This window comes from Populus nigra, chromosome 1 (assembly GCF_951802175.1).
Source record: "Populus nigra chromosome 1, ddPopNigr1.1, whole genome shotgun sequence".
Lineage (NCBI taxonomy): Eukaryota > Viridiplantae > Streptophyta > Magnoliopsida > Malpighiales > Salicaceae > Populus > Populus nigra.
The window spans coordinates 1,925,321-1,942,436 of NC_084852.1; the positions used below are offsets into that span (position 1 = coordinate 1,925,321).

At 35.4% G+C, this 17,116-nt stretch overlaps 1 protein-coding gene across 1 annotated transcript; it reads left to right on the forward strand.

The window, feature by feature from the left end:
* Positions 1 to 8,201: 8,201 nt before the first annotated feature.
* Positions 8,202 to 10,067, forward strand: LOC133683299 (large ribosomal subunit protein uL6-like). Its single transcript, XM_062106765.1, has 3 exons — positions 8,202 to 8,650; positions 9,464 to 9,586; positions 9,782 to 10,067. The coding sequence occupies exons 1-3, from the start codon at positions 8,279 to 8,281 to the stop codon at positions 9,866 to 9,868; spliced, it is 582 nt and encodes a 193-aa protein (XP_061962749.1). The 5' UTR covers positions 8,202 to 8,278; the 3' UTR covers positions 9,869 to 10,067.
* The last annotated feature ends 7,049 nt before the right edge of the window (positions 10,068 to 17,116 follow it).

A 17,116-nucleotide genomic window follows, 5' to 3' on the forward strand; every position in this document is an offset into this window, starting at 1 on the left:
AGTAATAATATTTTTTTTTCAAATTTATTAACGACGACAATAATAATAATAATTTTTAATTTTACCCTTCAAATAATATTTATAGTTGTTTTTCAATATTAACAAAGTTTTTTTTAAAATTTATTAATTATGATATAAATAATAATATTTTTAATATTAATAATAATATTAAACTTTGCTGACTTGAGTTTAAGTGGATATAACTGAAATGTAAGGCCCTGGAGCTTTAAGCATCTCTTAAATGTCAAACCCAAAAGCCTTGGGTCTAGATGCTGAACTCAAGGCTAGGCTTTGGGATTTAGTGTTGCAGCCAGCCCAGGGCTCTTGGGTATGACCTTGCATACCGACTTAATACTCTTGGGTTTGATGTCAGGATACAGGGCTATGGAGTCCTATGTGAGGATTGAAGGCTCTTGGGTCCACGCGTCTGAACTCGCAGCTCTGGGGTCTGGCGTCCGAAACCATAGCTTTTTGGTCTGGTAGCCCAACAATACCCAACTATCTTGGATGTGGCTGTGCTGCTAGACCCAAAAATCTTGAATCTTGTGTTCATTCCAAACCCAAGTTTGTTGAATCTGATGTCCTATGATAGACGACTTAGTAGCACAAATTGGTTGCAACATCAAGTTGTGTTATTTCCTTGATTATGTTAATTATGATAGGTTATAAACTATTATTTTTATTTGCTTTAAATTATATTTTTTTTAATTTTCAAAATTTTTTAATGTATTAATATTAAAAATAGATTTAAAAAATAAAAAAAATATTATTTTAATTAAAAATTACCTTTGAAAATAAAAAACTATATCGGTAACAACCATAAAATAAAATTTATATTGAAGGAACAATAAATTCATAAATATAAAAAATAAACTATTTCAATGGGTAGATATGATATAAATTTTTAGATCTAAAATGTTAAATTAGATTTTTGTGATGGTTTGTTGTTTATAAATTATTTATACTTCGTTTATAAATAATGTTTTGATTCACGTTACCTGAGTTTAACAAACATGTCTGACCCAAGTTTACTTTAATAATTATAATAATAATAACAACAAAAAAATAATAATAAACAACAACAACTACATGCCTAACAAGTTGTTTTTGAAAAAGATAACCACTTCATTACAATGCTTCAATTCACATTGTTTTGTGTCTTGATAAACAATGTAAAGGTGAATAGTGAAAATTTCACGCCATTTAGTTTTTGTTATAATAGAACGAGCAATTAAGCAGTGTCATGTTGACTTCACTAGTGTTTATAATTGCAGTAATGATTATTTTTTAAAATATTTTTATTTTGAAATGTATCAAAATAATAATATTTTTTTAAAATTTATTTTTAATATTAATATATCAAAATAATCTAAAATTACATATTAGCCCACTTAAATGACTAAATGAGCGGTGAATCTCACTCTCTCTCTCTTCCTTCTCCTTACCATCCACACATGACAAGGAAGATAAAGGATTGTATTTACTTTGTTTTGTGATTTATGCATAAATCCAAGAAACCAAAATAAAAGACAATTTTGATAATTATTTTTATTGAAAATAAACTAAATAAACTGATTTATGCATATATACCTAAAATGCATAATTCATTTTTAGTGTCAGATCATAGCTAATTTTCCTCCACTTCACATGTAATTTTCTGCGTTAAAATTGTTCTTCAGTGTCATGTTAGGGAATTGATAAGCTATGATTTGATAATGAGTTAATATGTCAAACATGTTAAAGTTTATTTATTTAATTCATTGTTTTATTTAATTATTTATCTTATGCTGATTTAGTCATAATGGACCTAGTCTTTAGGAATGTGTTTAGGTGGCTAAGAGTGGTGATTGTGTTGCTAGAATCATGGGTTAGTGGGTTCATTATGCACTATGTAATGCCTATTTATAGGCTCTTTATCATTAATTGAATTATCCAGCAGAGTATTATTTTTATCATCAGTGGTATCAGAGCCTTACCCAACATCCCTAATATCCCTATCCGTGAGCAACCTGCGAAAAAAAAAAAAAACCAAAAACACCAAAAATCCCTTTCACTTCATTTTGTAAGCAGACGAGAGATCGAACCAAAATCCAAAATTCACAAAACCAATTCTAATTCCTGCAATCTCCATCGTGTGCAGCCGAGAGTAACGAGAGTATCAAAATTTCAGCCATTTTCTTCTCCAATTTCCATCGTGAGCAAAGAGAGAAACCCAGCTATTTGTTTTTTCTCAAATCGTGACCAGACGAGAGAATCCAATTTTTCAACCATTTTCTTCATCCATTTTTCAGAAGCACAAGTACATCGATGGCAGAATCAACCTTTGTTCAAGCAGCCATTCCACGTTTTGATGGTCACTATGACCATTGGAGCATGCTAATGGAGAATTTCCTTCGGTCCAAGGAGTACTGGCCGATTGTTGAAGCTGGAATTGAAGAACCTGCAGTGACTGTCGTCTTGACCGAGACTCAAAAAACAGAGTTGGAAGGGAGAAGGCTGAAGGATTTGAAGGCGAAAAATTATCTGTTTCAAGCCATCGATCGTCCCATTTTGGAAACAATTCTTAGCAAAGAAACTTCCAAAGACATATGGGACTCCATGAAGCTGAAATATCAAGGATCGACAAGGGTGAAACGTGCACAACTTCAGGCCTTGCGACGGGATTTTGAGACTTTGCAGATGCAAATTGGGGAACCAGTCACAAATTATTATGCCAGGACGATGAAGATATGCAATAAAATGAGGTTTCACGGTGAGAAGATGGATGACAATATGATTGTTGAAAAAATATTGCGTTCATTGTCACCCAAATTTGATTACGTAGCTTGTTCAATTGAAGAGTCCCGGGATGTTGAAAAACTCTCCATTGATGAGCTGCAAAGCTCCCTGCTTGTGCATGAGCAGAAAATGATTCGGGGCTCACATACTAATGAGCAGGCCCTGAAAGCTACAAATTATTCTCATTCCTCAAATTTCCGAGGAAGAGGCAGAGGGAGAGGTAGAGATGGGAACCGAGACAGGGGAGATGGTTATAGAAACCAGTTTAGGGCTGTTGACAGGGGAGATGGTTATAGAAACCAGTTTAGGGCTGTTGACAGGGGAGATGGTTATAGAAACCAGTTTAGGGCTGTTGATAATTTTGGCAGAGGCAGGGGGAATTTTAGGGGTGTTGAGGGGAACATAGGCAATTTTAGGGGTGTTGAGGGACAAAATAGAGGCAAAGGTGACAAGTCCAAAGTTGAATGCTTTAGATGTCACAAATTTAGGCATTACCGATCTGAGTGTTATGCCAGGATACACAATGACAAAGCTGAGATGTCACATTTTGCCGAGAGAAGGGAAGAAGAAACTCTGCTAATGGCTGTGGAGACAACTCAGAAGCTGAAGCAGGGGTCTCGGGAGCAGCAGTAGGGGTCTGAAATTTGGTTTGTGGATACAGGCTGCAGCAATCATATATGTAGGTGTAAGTCTTCCTTTATTTATTTAAATGAAGATTTTAATTCGACAGTAAGCTTTGGTGATAACTCTACTGTGAATGCTTTAGGAAAGGGTGATATTGAGATTAGGACCAAGAATGGTTTTGTAGAAACAATTTTTGATGTGCTTTATGTGCTCGATTTAAAAAGCAATTTATTGAGTGCTGGTCAATTGCAAGAGAAGGGGTATGAGATAACTATAAAGAATGGTATTTATGAAATTTATGATCCTTTGAGAGGGTCAATTGCAGTAGTGAAAATGAGCTCAAATAGGCTGTTTCCTTTAGAAATTGTGATATCACAGCCCTGTTTTATTGCTGAAATTGAGAATCCAACATGGCTTTGGCATTTCCGTTATGGCCATTTGAATTTTAGTGGCCTAAAAACTCTTCAGCAGAAGAATATGGTGAAAGGTCTTCCTGAAATTGATATTCCTTCACAAATATGTGAAGATTGTGTTGTTAGCAAACAACATCGTTCTCCATTCCCGCAAGGCAAATCGTGGAGAGCAAAGCATGCTCTTGAATTGGTGCACTCGGACATTTGTGGACCGATTAGTCCATCTTCAAATGGAGGTAAAAAGTATCTAATCACCTTCATTGACGATTTTACTCGGAAGACATGGGTTTATTTTTTACAGCACAAGGCAGGAGCTTTTTATGTGTTTCAAAGCTTTAAAGCTAAAGCTGAAAATGAGGTAGGGAAGCTCATTAAGACTCTCCGAACAGACCGTGGTGGTGAATTTTGTTCAACTGAATTTGATGGTTTTTGTGGAGAGCATGGCATTCGCAAAGAATTAACAGCTAGTTATACACCACAACAGAATGATGTATCCGAAAGAAAAAACAGAACAATTCTCAACATGGTGAGGAGCTTGCTAGCTAGAGGAAAAATCCCAAAGGAATTTTGGCCGGAAGCAGTAAATTGGAGTATTCATGTGCTGAATAGAAGCCCTACTTTTTCACTCCAGAACATGACACCTGAAGAAGCATGGAGTGGGAGGAAACCCAATGTTGAGTATTTCAGAATTTTTGGGTGCATAGCCTATGCACATGTCCCGGATGAGAAGAGAAAGAAGCTAGATGATAAGGGTGAAAAGTGTGTGTTTCTCGACATGAGTGAGTGCTCCAAGGCCTATAAATTGTACAATCCTCTTACAAAAAGGATTGTGACCAGCCGTGATGTTGTGTTTGATGAAGTGAAAACTTGGGATTGGGATAGGCAGCAGCCTATGCATGCTGATTTTGAAATAGATGCAGATTTGGGGCCAGCAGCAGCAGCCATTTTGCAGCAGCCTTGCTCAAAAACAGCTGCTGAAATTCACTCAACAACAGGAGCAGCTGCTGGAAATTTCACACCCACGGCAGTAGCTCCTGTTGCAGCAGCTCCACCTTGTCCTCGTATCCGTAAAAGGCCTACTTGGATGGAAGATTATGAGGTATATGGAATTGAAGATCCAATTACCTATTTTGCTTTGTTTGCAGATTGTGATCCCATGACCTTTGAAAGTGCTGTCAAAGAAGAAAAATGGAGGCAAGCAATGGATGATGAGATCGATGCTATTGAAAGAAATGATACTTGGGAGTTGATTGATCTTCCACCAGGACAAAAATCCATTGGCGTAAAATGGGTTTTCAAAACCAAATTGAAGGCAAATGGTGAAGTTGATAAGTATAAGGCAAGATTGGTAGTCAAGGGGTATAAGCAAGAGTATGGAATTGATTATACGGAGGTCTTTGCTCCTGTTGCAAGACATGATACAATTCGGTTGATAATTGCATTGGCTGCACAGAATTCATGGCCTATTTTCCAGCTTGATGTCAAATCGGCATTCTTGCATGGAAACTTGGAGGAGCAGGTATTTGTTGATCAACCTCTTGGTCATATTAAGATCGGATATGAGCATAAAGTATATCGTTTGAAAAAGGCTCTTTATGGTTTAAAACAAGCTCCACGAGCTTGGTATAGTCGTATTGAGTCTTATTTCTTAAGAGAAGGATTTCATAAGTGTCCATATGAGCATTCATTATTTGTTAAAATTGGAGATGGGGGGAAATTACTTATTGTTTGCTTATATGTTGATGATCTTCTATTTACTGGAAATGATGCTGATATGTTTAAAGATTTCAAGAGTTCTATGATGGTTGAATTTGAAATGTCCAATCTTGGGTTGATGCATTACTTTCTTGGCATAGAGGTGATGCAAACTGTAAATGGCATTTTTATTGGTTAGAAGGAATATGTGCATGATATTCTGGAAAGATTTCAGATGAAGGATTGCAATCCTGTTAGCACTCCAACTGAATTTGGTTTAAAGCTCAACAAAGATCATGAAGGGAAGAAAGTGGACATCACACTTTACAAGCAAATTGTTGGCAGTTTAATGTATTTAACTGCAACAAGACCTGACATTATGTATTCTGTAAGTCTAATCAGCAGGTATATGGAAAATCCCACGGAAATGCACTTGCTTACAGCCAAGAGAATCCTTCGTTACTTGCAAGGAACTAAGGATTTTGGGTTATTCTACAAGAAAGGAGAAAAGATGGAGCTGGTTGGGTTTGCTGACAGCGATTATGCAGGTGATCAAGATGACAGGAGAAGCACCTCGGGATTTGTTTTTATGTTTGGCACAGGTGCAGTTTCGTGGTCTTCAAAAAAGCAACAAATTGTTACTTTATCCACCACCGAAGCTGAATTTATTGCCGCCACAGCTTGTGCTTGTGAAGCTATTTGGATAAGAAGAATCCTTGAAGAATTACAGGTTCAGCAAATTGGAGCTACAACGGTATTTTGTGATAACAACTCAGCTATCAAACTCTCTAAAAATCCGGTGTTACATGGGAGAAGCAAACACATTGATGTGAGATACTACTTCTTGCGAGATCTCAGTAATGATGGCATGATCAACCTAGTTTATTGCAGAAGTGAAGATCAAGTTGCAGATATACAAACCAAACCTCTTAAACTTGCTGCATTTATGAAATTGCGCGGTTTACTTGGAATGTGTTCGCGATCAGCAGTAATTAAGAATACTGAAGAAGGATGATTTCTCTTAAACTGTTATCTGCAGATTTCAGTTTAAGGGAGGGTGTTAAAGTTTATTTATTTAATTCATTGTTTTATTTAATTATTTATCTTATGCTGATTTAGTCATAATGGACCTAGTCTTTAGGAATGTGTTTAGGTGGCTAAGAGAGTGGTGATTGTGTTGCTAGAATCATGGGTTAGTGGGTTCATTATGCACTATGTAATGCCTATTTATAGGCTCTTTATCATTAATTGAATTATCCAGCAGAGTATTATTTTTATCATCAAAACATGAGTTAGGCTTGAATTGACTCTAACAACAATAATAAAAATAAAAATGATCCATCAATTTCAAATTAAACAAAAAAGGGGTAATAGCTGCAGTTAGGTTTAACACATCACTATATATTTTTAATACTTTGAATATTACTTTATAAAAAAAAAATTTTCTCTTGAGAGAGAGAAACAAATTTAACAAAATTGACACGTTTTGATCTATAATTTTATGCTATAGAAAGTGTGAGATTAAAATCAATAATAAAATGAATGGGATGTAAGATTTGATTCACCAATTCTTTTTAGATTCACTTACTCTACTTCCATATGATTAAAAGTCTATTTTAAATTGTTATAATGATTGTTTTTAAAAATTAAATTTAAAATACAAAAAAAAGGGGCTTTAAATACAAAAATAATATCATTAAAGTTTGTAACTATAGCTGCGTTTGTTTTTCATTAGCTTTTGCATTTACGTTGAAACAAACACAGTAAGGTATTTGGTAACAAATCAAACTGTGTTTTGTACCACATGACCCACTATAAAATTGAGTTTGAAACGCAGTTTTTACATACTTTTTTAACTGAGTTTCGCGAAGCTCTGTTTGTTTTTGCATTTCAAAAGCATTTTTTTAAAAAAATTAATTTTTTATTTAATTGTTTCTTTACTTCAAATTGATATTTTTTTTTGTGTTTTCATATCAATTTGATGCGATAATATCAAAAATAATTTTAAAAAAATAAACAAATTATTTTGAAGCATTTACAAGTAAAAAACACTTTGAAAAGTAATCGCAACCACACCTTCATCAAACATTTTATACATGTTTTTTTGTTACACATAAACTTCAACTATAATATTTATCAAATATATATCTAAATCCAACTAACCGCATTTTTAAAACTTAAAGGAACTTGACCTTTTCTTTTGTTTGTACCCTCTTTATTTGTCTTGAAGAAATATAAATACTTCTCATCATTTTTATATTTTGAAATTTTCTGAAAACCATAATATTCCGAAAACTTTATCACGCCCCAACATAATAACTCCTCCAAAACCTTTGTAGCCAAGACATTTATCTCACAAATATTGTTATGAATTCTCAATAATATCTCTAGGTTTCATCTATTTAATCTTCACCAATATCTCAAATAATATAAATAAAATTATAAAAGGATAACAAAACTAAATTAGTGCCGTTATCTAAATTTCCTTATGAAAAAGTTTCATGAATGAGTCGTGATTAATGTGTTAAAACAATCGATGATAAAAAAAATGAAACTAAAAAAAAAAAAGTTTGAAAATCAATAACGAAAGGCAGCAAATGTGGGCTGGGCTTGTATGGTCTTGGGTTGGATCTAAACCATCACCAAACAGGGCCTGGTCATCTCCACTCAGCCTTGATAATTCTAGGTTTTTTTAAGAAAATATGTGTAGGGTTTTGGGGCAACTCTGAAACAGAGAGAGCAGACTAGAGAGACGGCTGCCACAAACCATGAAGACAATTCTGTCGTCCGAGACCATGGACATCCCCGACGGGGTGAAAATCAAGATCAGTGCTAGAATAATAGAAGTGGAAGGCCCAAGAGGCAAGCTGAGCAGGAACTTCAAGCATTTGAATCTTGATTTTCAGCTGATCAAAGACGAGGAAGGGAAGAGAAAGCTAAAGATCGATGCCTGGTTTGCAACAAGAAAGACCAGTGCTGCTATCAGGACCGCCCTGAGCCACGTGGAGAACTTGATTACTGGGGTCACCAAGGGGTACAGATACAAGATGAGGTTTGTGTATGCTCACTTTCCCATCAACGCTTCCATCACTAACAGCAACACTGCTATCGAGATCCGGAACTTTCTCGGCGAGAAGAAGGTAAGAATTTATTCCCAAGTTTTGTTTTTTCTGTCTCGTGTGGTATTCCCGGTGTGATGCTATAAGAAATGAGGTCAAGGGTTTTTCATTTTTTTGTTAGACTTGTTGCTAGAAATATTAGAGTTGCGAGAAAGTTAATATGTGAATAATGGTGGTGAAAGTTTTAGTTTTGGGTTCCGGCAGCATGAAATAAATATCTGTAATTGGTGAATTAGTAGAATATTAATGGAAACAGCGAGGCTTTTTAAAACCCTGGTAATGTTAATAATCTAGATGCTGTGATTAGTGGAAAATGAAACCCAGTTTTAGGATCTTTTTATATGAGAGAATTGACTTGAGTTTATAGAATTGATAATGCAGGATGCCAGTTTTTACTAGTGTATCTTACTATCCAAGTGTTTGGAATTAAATGTGGTTATTTGCTGATGATTTCATTTTACACGGGGGAATTAAATGTGCTATTTCAAATCTCACTTGAGTCTTATAATACAGTAAGCTCGGATTCCAGGGCCCAAAGGATTGGTTTGAAATGAAGATTGTTTTGATTATGGAATCCGGGATCAAGTTTCTGTTTCATGGATACGAGTTATTGTAGATTGGTCGTATGGAATAATTGGTTGTTACCGATAGCTGTATTCTAATTATTTGAAAGGAAGATTGTTTTGATTATGGCTTCTGGGATTAAGTTCCTGTTTCATGGATATGAGTTATTGTTGAATTGCAGTCTTTGAAATACCGTGACAAAATGCAGACTTTGTGGTGTAGATTGGCGTGTAATTGGCTTTGGACATGTTCTGATGTTGTTTTCTACAGGTTAGGAAGGTTGATATGCTTGACGGGGTTAGTATTCTCCGATCTGAAAAGGTGAAGGATGAGCTCGTCCTAGATGGCAATGATATTGAGCTTGTTTCACGGTCGGCAGCTTTGATCAACCAGGTCTCTTTTTCTCTCTTTTCGTGTGCGAGTGTGTGCTAGCATTTCTGTCCATACTAGAATATATACTCATGAGCATTAGCACATTGTATTATTCTCTCTTGCGCTATATAGAGTTGTAGTTCCTGTGGATGTGAAAGATGCATCCTAAGTCACTGGAATTTGCTTTCATGCTCTTACCTCCTCTCTTTTGTACAGAAATGTCATGTCAAGAACAAGGATATCCGAAAATTTCTTGATGGTATCTACGTAAGTGAGAAGGGCACTGTGGTTGAGGAAGAATAAGGGGAGCGATTCCAGTTGCATCAAACATGGTGGGAGTTCCGTTCAAGCTTCTTTTTTCAATATTTTGGGTTTTGAAAAAAATTTCAAGTTCTGTTGGATACTTGCTAGAGTTTCTGTTTTTAGAAGTTTTGTTATGTTATGGGATTGCTTTTGTATTTTCTTGCTATGCTCTTGGAGTACAAATATGTCTTACAGTCTATACAGTCGACAGCAAGACTAACATTAGCAGTACCAGCTTTTCCGAAAAAGAATTGCAGTATTTTCGCATGCGAATCAAGAGCAATACCTCATGAATTAGAATTGAAATTAAAAATTAAAATTTGTTTGGGAGTGTTCACTGACACTAGCACTAACAAAAACTAAAAATTTAATTTTGTTTTACCAAATGTGAAATGGGAGTGTTCACTGAAGTGAAATCTTGTGGTGAATTTTCCTCCAATTCCAGTAAAAATATCAAATCAGAGGTAAACTGATAAAACAAAATGTTTAGGAAGTTAATGCGAGTGTAATTAAGGAGTAAATCAGTTGATTAGTGAAGAGTGAGATTGATAAGTTACTTTGCGAGAAGGGAGATCGGGGCGGCGGAGAGAAGAGGGGGACAGTAGAAGAGTAAATCGTGAAGGAGCTGTGGAAGTGATTTTGATTTTGATTTTAATTTTGGACCTCGAGTTGTTAGGGTTTCATCTCTTGGAGTGAGAAATATTGTTCTCCATGTTTAGTTTTTTTTGCTAAAATAATAAGAGATATTTAGTTTTTTTTATAATATGTTAAATTGGTCATTACTTCAAATGCACATGAATTTTGACTCCTACTCTTAGACTTAAACGTGTTTAAGAACTTGTTTAATATTAATTATAGTAGTGATTGACTTTTAAAATTTATTTTTTTTATAAATAAATCAAAATTATATTTTATTTTTATTTTTGAAAATTAACTTTTTACATCATTACATTAAAACAATTTAGAAAAACAAAAAAAAATTATTTTCAAAAAAATTATTTTTTACAAAAATACTTTCCAAACACAAAAATAAACAGGCTTTAAATATTAAGTTTAGTATTTTCTACAAAAATAACTCTCATATTCAATTAAAAGCTTTCCAATAATTAAGTTAATATACATGAGAATAAAAGAAAATTAAATGAAAAATAGGAAAAGCCAGACGAGAAGCATGAAGCAGTAGCATCAGCTACCTTACAAAAGGAAGGGGAAGTTAGGGTGGGAGGTATATATATATATAACTGTGGATGTCATGGTGCATCTCAACTAATCTTACGAAACCTTGAAGTTAACAACTGAATAAGCTTCTAGTAGTTTTGAAAGGACTTAAATCGGTTGTCACACGTCCTCGCGCGACGTCGATGCCAATTTTCGTTCATTTGCTTGTTCTTTGGGAGTCGCCACTTAGTATTTTATTGAGGGGTTATCAGGAAACCCGAGTGCACTGGTCTCGTTAGAAATTCACAGGTAAATGACTGATTGTGACTGGGAAATGTATTAGCATCTCTACTGCACCCTACCCGAGGTAAGCTGCTTTGTGGTTTTGATATGTTAAAGAAGTTTTAAGATCTTGTCTTTTCATTGGATATCAAAAATATAACTTACATGTAAGTTCATGATCTTTTACCGTGAGCAAATCAAAACATTAAATTTTTCTTTTATCTTTGCAGTTTTATCATAAAAAAACATCCATAAAAAAAATACAAACACACACATTTACTTTTACTATATTTTTTTTACATCCACATTTACACCCTACAAATTATAAAAATTCAAAACTAAACAAAAAGTATATTAAACATTTTAAAATTTACAAAATAAACCCCTCAAAATTCAGAGCAGTGCTGGGAAGACTTCTGGAACTTCAGGAATAGTGGCAACACCTCTTCTCCACACTCCCCCGCTACTGGCGCCACGTGGGTTCACTTGCCACCGCAGGCAACGCCCGGGAAACGGGTGGATCTGGCCCGACTTCCTACCTTCTTCCTTCCCTCGCCGGCGGTGACAAGCAAAGTCACCTACAAAGCAAAGAAACGCAACAAACATATGATTTTGTTCGGGTTTAGATCTATTCAAAGCCTTCTATTCTCTTTTCCTCCCGGATCATTTTTTCCTTCTACCGATGGCAGATCTGGTTGTTACTTTTGTCCATGGCTACTGAAGCTGCGGTGGAGATGGGAGGTGGCTGTCCGGTTAGAGGGGAGGAGAAATGATGTCTATGGTTGAAGAGGGAGACCGTGGGTCTATGGCCGGTTGAAGAGGGAAGATTTGTTGGCTGCGGGCTGGAAGGCGGTGCTCTCAGTGGCTGAGAGAAGAGTAGCTGAGAGGGAGAAGGCCTGATGCGTGGTCGGTTTGTTGGGATATGCTGTATTGTTACTCAATTTTGGACCCCAAGTGCTGGAGATGGTGTATACCCGTTTTGAACCGAGTGTAGTTTGCTTGAAAATTGATAAAAGCGGAGGAGAAAGAAATATTTTTTTCGAACCCTGTTTGAGCTGTTTTCTACTCTTTTTATCCTCCCCCTATGTTGCCAAAATCATCAGTTTTCTTAGACTGACTAGGGGTTTTCATAATGTTAAATTCGTTCCTTCGTTATCTTGTTTTTAAGATTGGATAAATCCCTCAAAATTTGCACTAAAAAAACTGATTCTTCTGTTGTCGCAATTTTTTGTTTGAACTTAGGCTCTGATTCTAACTTAGTTTTGTACGATATCTGACCATCCTAGCTATATTCTATCACTCATGACATGTTGAAGAATTGACCTACACCTTTATTGGGTCCTAGGAGTCACTGTTCTTAGGGAAGACTCCCAGTCAGATTTGGATGCTTGACATTGTCAGATCAAGAAAACCAAACCTTTTTGACTAACCATATCCCTGCTAGATTTTATTATCTAAAACAATTTTTTTTCCATTTTGAATCCTTCATCAAAGATGTAGTCCGGGACACGTAGATGAATTTGAGCTTTTGAATTGTTTGATTTCGATATCAGAAGCTCAAGATATTCATGTTTGAAATCTAGCGTGAAAACATAGAATCCTGCCGCGAGAAGGTTTCCAGCCGAGTTTGGTTGCAATTCTGTTATTCAAAACGAATTTATCTCACTTTGAATCCTTCATCAAAGTTGTAGTCCGGGACACTTAGATGAATTTAGGCTTTTGAATAGCTTGATTTCAAAATCAGAAGCTCAAGATATTCCTGTTTGAATATCTAGTGTGAAAGCACGGATTTCTGTTGCGGGAAGGATTTTTGCCCACGTTCGCAGGCCTGATTCGAAGGATTTTTTTGGACTAAGGACTGAATTGAAAAGTGATAAAATAAGGGATTCAATTGAAGATGAAACCAGAAGGAAATTGGTTGGAACTGGATCATCATAAAATGACGGGATTTCTACCGCACCGAATAAGGAAATAAGACTTTACTGCATGCACCCCTCCCCATCTGATTTCTTTCCTTTTTCGCTGCACAACCCTCCCTGTCTGATTTCTTTCCTTTTCTCCACAACTTCCTGCTAGTTTCCATGATTATCTCGTTTGATTTTGGAGTTGCAGATCATGTTTTTGTGCAACTATAATTCATAGGAAACAACAACTTTTGACAGCTGCAAAATGCCATAAAGAGAAGAACCTCACCATCATCAAATGACTGGATTTTTAACCCTAACATAGATGGTTGGGATGATGTGTTAATGTTGGAAAGAAATCACTAGAATCAGCACATAATCAATGAGAATATTGTAGTTTCCTCATTTGTATTATTTGACTGCAAATCAGTTGGGATTTGCATCTTAGATTAATGCATTGAATCTTTCCTAACAAGAGCTGTGTATAGACTATATATACGTTGCCTCTGCTAACCTAAAGAGAGAAAAGAGGAGAGAAAGGAGAGGAATGAAAGGAAAAAAGAGAGCAGAACTACACTGTTGAAAGCAAAAAAAATACAGAGGCAGGGGCGTGAACTCAACTAGCATAACACACTTTCATCGCCATCTCCCTCATCATCTTCATGGAGAGGCAGGCAGTAGGAGAAGGAAAAGAGGGAGTAGCAGAAAAAAAATAAAAAGAGAACAGAGGGAGTAGAGATAAAACGCAGAGAACAGAATGAGTTTCTCTTTGTTACTGTGAAAAGAGAAAAAGGAAAAGGAAAGCAGAACAGAGAGGGAGGGAAAAAGAAGATAAGAAAATAGGAAGAAGCAAGGAAAAAGAGGCTAAAACCAGTGTGGCCATTGTTTTTTTCCCGCTAGAATCAGTAACCACCGCTCGTGTGCAGAAGCTGCAGTGCCATCTCCTTCGCCTGTTTCAGTGTCAGGATCTACAGAACAAAAGAGAGGATAGAAGAGCTAAAACCAGTAGAGGGAGTGGAACAAAGACGCAGAGATAAAGCTCAGAAGAGGGACGCCAACAGAGAATAGAGGGGAAATAGCTGAAATAGAAGACAACATTGATAGACTAGCCGTCGCGCCTTCAACGTCACTGTCGTCCCTTCATTTTTGCCTATAGGTCTGTTCTTCTCATCTCTTTGCATGAATTCATATTTGTGTTTTTTACTGTTGAAGTGAATTATAATTCACTTGAACAGTAACCAGGCATGCACATCTAAGGAAACTCACGCATGTTCTTTTTTTTGTTTGCGCAAATAACCCGGCTAGGTTTGTTAGGTTCAGCCCCGCCACATGGGCCGAGCTGGACCCAATCTCTAAAAAAATGAGTGATATCGTCGTGTTTTTTCATGTATTTTTATATTATAGAAATACAAATCTGGTATTAAAATACCCGGTTTTTTCCACGAAATGTTGCAAATATATATATATATATATATGTCTGAAAAAACAAAAAAAATGTTTTCTTGTGTGTTGCATACGATCAATATCTTAAAAAAAAAACAAACATTTAAAGTTTTGAAATGTGTTTTCGCATGAATTTCTTAAACACAACAAATAAAATTATTTTCTTGCATTGCTGGATTTTACAACATGTTTGTAAAACTCCAAAGGGTATTGGCCAATATTCCAAAAAATATAAAAATCTTGTTTTGGGGGAAATTCATCTATTATTCACCATTAATGTTTGGATAAAAAAATTCTAAAGGGATAAATATCCAAAATATTTTTGGGAATAACTTGTTATTCTTCACTGTTAATATTTGAATAAAGAAACCCTCAGTGGTAAATATCCAAAATAATTTTCTAGGAATAATATGTCATCAGGCAGTCTTGAAAGAAGCCTTGATTATAATCAAGGACATCTTAATTTTTAACTCCACGGTTTACGAGCCGTGAAAGTATGAAATACTAAGGCAAAAAGAGGCTTTTAAAGCGCTATGAATTTCTTTAGATTTCTAAATTTTTGTCCTTCCTCCTTGCGATTTACGAGTCGCGAACACTTAAAATACCAAGGGAAAAATGTGCTTTTAAAGCACATTGAATCTCCTTGGATTTCTATCTTAATAAATTTAGTCTGAATCAAACATAGATTTCAAGAGATCTGCATTGGTTCCCCTTGAAACTTTGTAGACATATATAAAGGTATGATCTATATTGGCCAATGATTATTGCTTTAGACTTTGAACCCAAATCATTCATCATAGCAAACCTGTCCTAGGAAAACTAATTAAGAGAACACCAACACCATAGCAATTATAAGACAAACCAAACACTAAGCAGCTTACCTTAGGTAGGGCGTACTAGGGGTGCTAAGACCTTCCCTTTACGCAACCAGTCCCTTGCCTTGGAATCTCTGAAAGACCAGTTAGGATTCCTAGTGACTATAATACTAAGTGGCGACTCCCTTTACACAACACAAAAACAAAAAAACTTGAAATCAATCGAGGATCGCTGCGATGCCGCGCTCCGCCGCGAGGGTGCGACATGCTAGTTGAAGGGGAAGAAAGAGAAGGGAACAGAGGTTGGAAGGGCGAGGCTGGCTTCGGTTGTGAGGCAGATCAAAGGAAAAAAGGGAGTTATGACCGGGTGTGTATGGGTATGGGGGACCACGATTTTGTTTCTGTGTGAGGGGTGCTTGGCAGGTCTGTGTTGATGAATGGAGGGGAGTTGGATCTCGGCCAACGAAGGGGCAAGGCTTTGGCTGTCTTTTTTTTGGCCAAGTGGGGGACGACTTGCTTGCTTGAAAGAGATGGGTTTAGGGTTAGGATTTTTTTTCTTGTTCCTCTCTTTTCAACCTCAAAATTCCCCCTCCCCCATCGTTTTGTGTGTCAGAGGCTCATATTTATAGGCAAAATATTGTTCGGTCCTCAAACATGGTCTCTAAACATTTTTTTTTTTGTAAATTTTGATTTTTTTGTATTTTTTGAAAACGAGCAATATCAACGTCGACCCAATGAGAAAAAATCAATGATTTTAAAAATGATGCGTGAAAAGTCAAACGCGTTCAAAAGACTTTTGAATATTTAAATTCTTTTGAGACGATGCTGAAAATGCTAAAAACAATGCAAATATATTAAAAAATATATTTTTTGAATTTTCATTGTTTTTCGCTATATTTGAATTTTTTAAAAATTTTATAAAAAAAGATAGGTAACAAGTTATCTAGCAACACCGGTGACCATTAAAAAGTAACCCTAAAATCTAATTAACTAAGCCACTCCTCTGGGTTAACGGGAGGTTATATACTTGTATTGTTGTTGTTTTATCTATTTTTCTAGGTAAATAAATAACAAGGACTTTGCATGCAAGTGATGCAACTAGAAAATATGATCTAATCATGTTGTTGATAGTTGGGAGAATATTCTTTCTACGAAAACCTAATTGGAAGGACCATAGAGGTGATAAACTGTGATTATTTATAAACTTTGGTAATGTTTATAATTATAGTAATGATTATTTTTAAAAATATTTTTTATTTTAAAATATATTAAAATAATATTTTTAAAAATTTATTTTTAATATTATTGTATCCAAACAATTCAAAATTATATATAAAAAAATTAATTTAAAAAAATCAAATGATAGGTTAGCCCGCTGAAATGCCTAAATGAGCCGGTGAGTCTCACTCTCTCCATCTCTTTTTTATCCTTACCATCCATATCCATACATGACAAGGAAGATAAAGCATTGTATTTACTTTGTTTGTGATTTATGCATAAATCCAAGACACTAAAATAAACTGTGATCTACATGAAAAACAATTTTGATAATTCTTGCAAATGTTTATTCCTGCAAATGTTTGTTCTAACCGTGTTGGATTTTTATTAAAAAATACATGCTATTTATAAAAAAAATACTTGCTTTT

What these genes read in the sequence shown, in the direction of transcription:
- LOC133683299 (XM_062106765.1), top strand. Translation starts at nt 8,279, where the DNA reads ATGAAGACAATTCTGTCGTCCGAGACCATGGACATCCCCGACGGGGTG. An exon ending in ACTTTCTCGGCGAGAAGAAG is followed by an intron (nt 8,651 to 9,463) that starts GTAAGAATTTAT and finishes TGTTTTCTACAG; the next exon opens with GTTAGGAAGGTTGATATGCT. An exon ending in CGGCAGCTTTGATCAACCAG is followed by an intron (nt 9,587 to 9,781) that starts GTCTCTTTTTCT and finishes TCTTTTGTACAG; the next exon opens with AAATGTCATGTCAAGAACAA.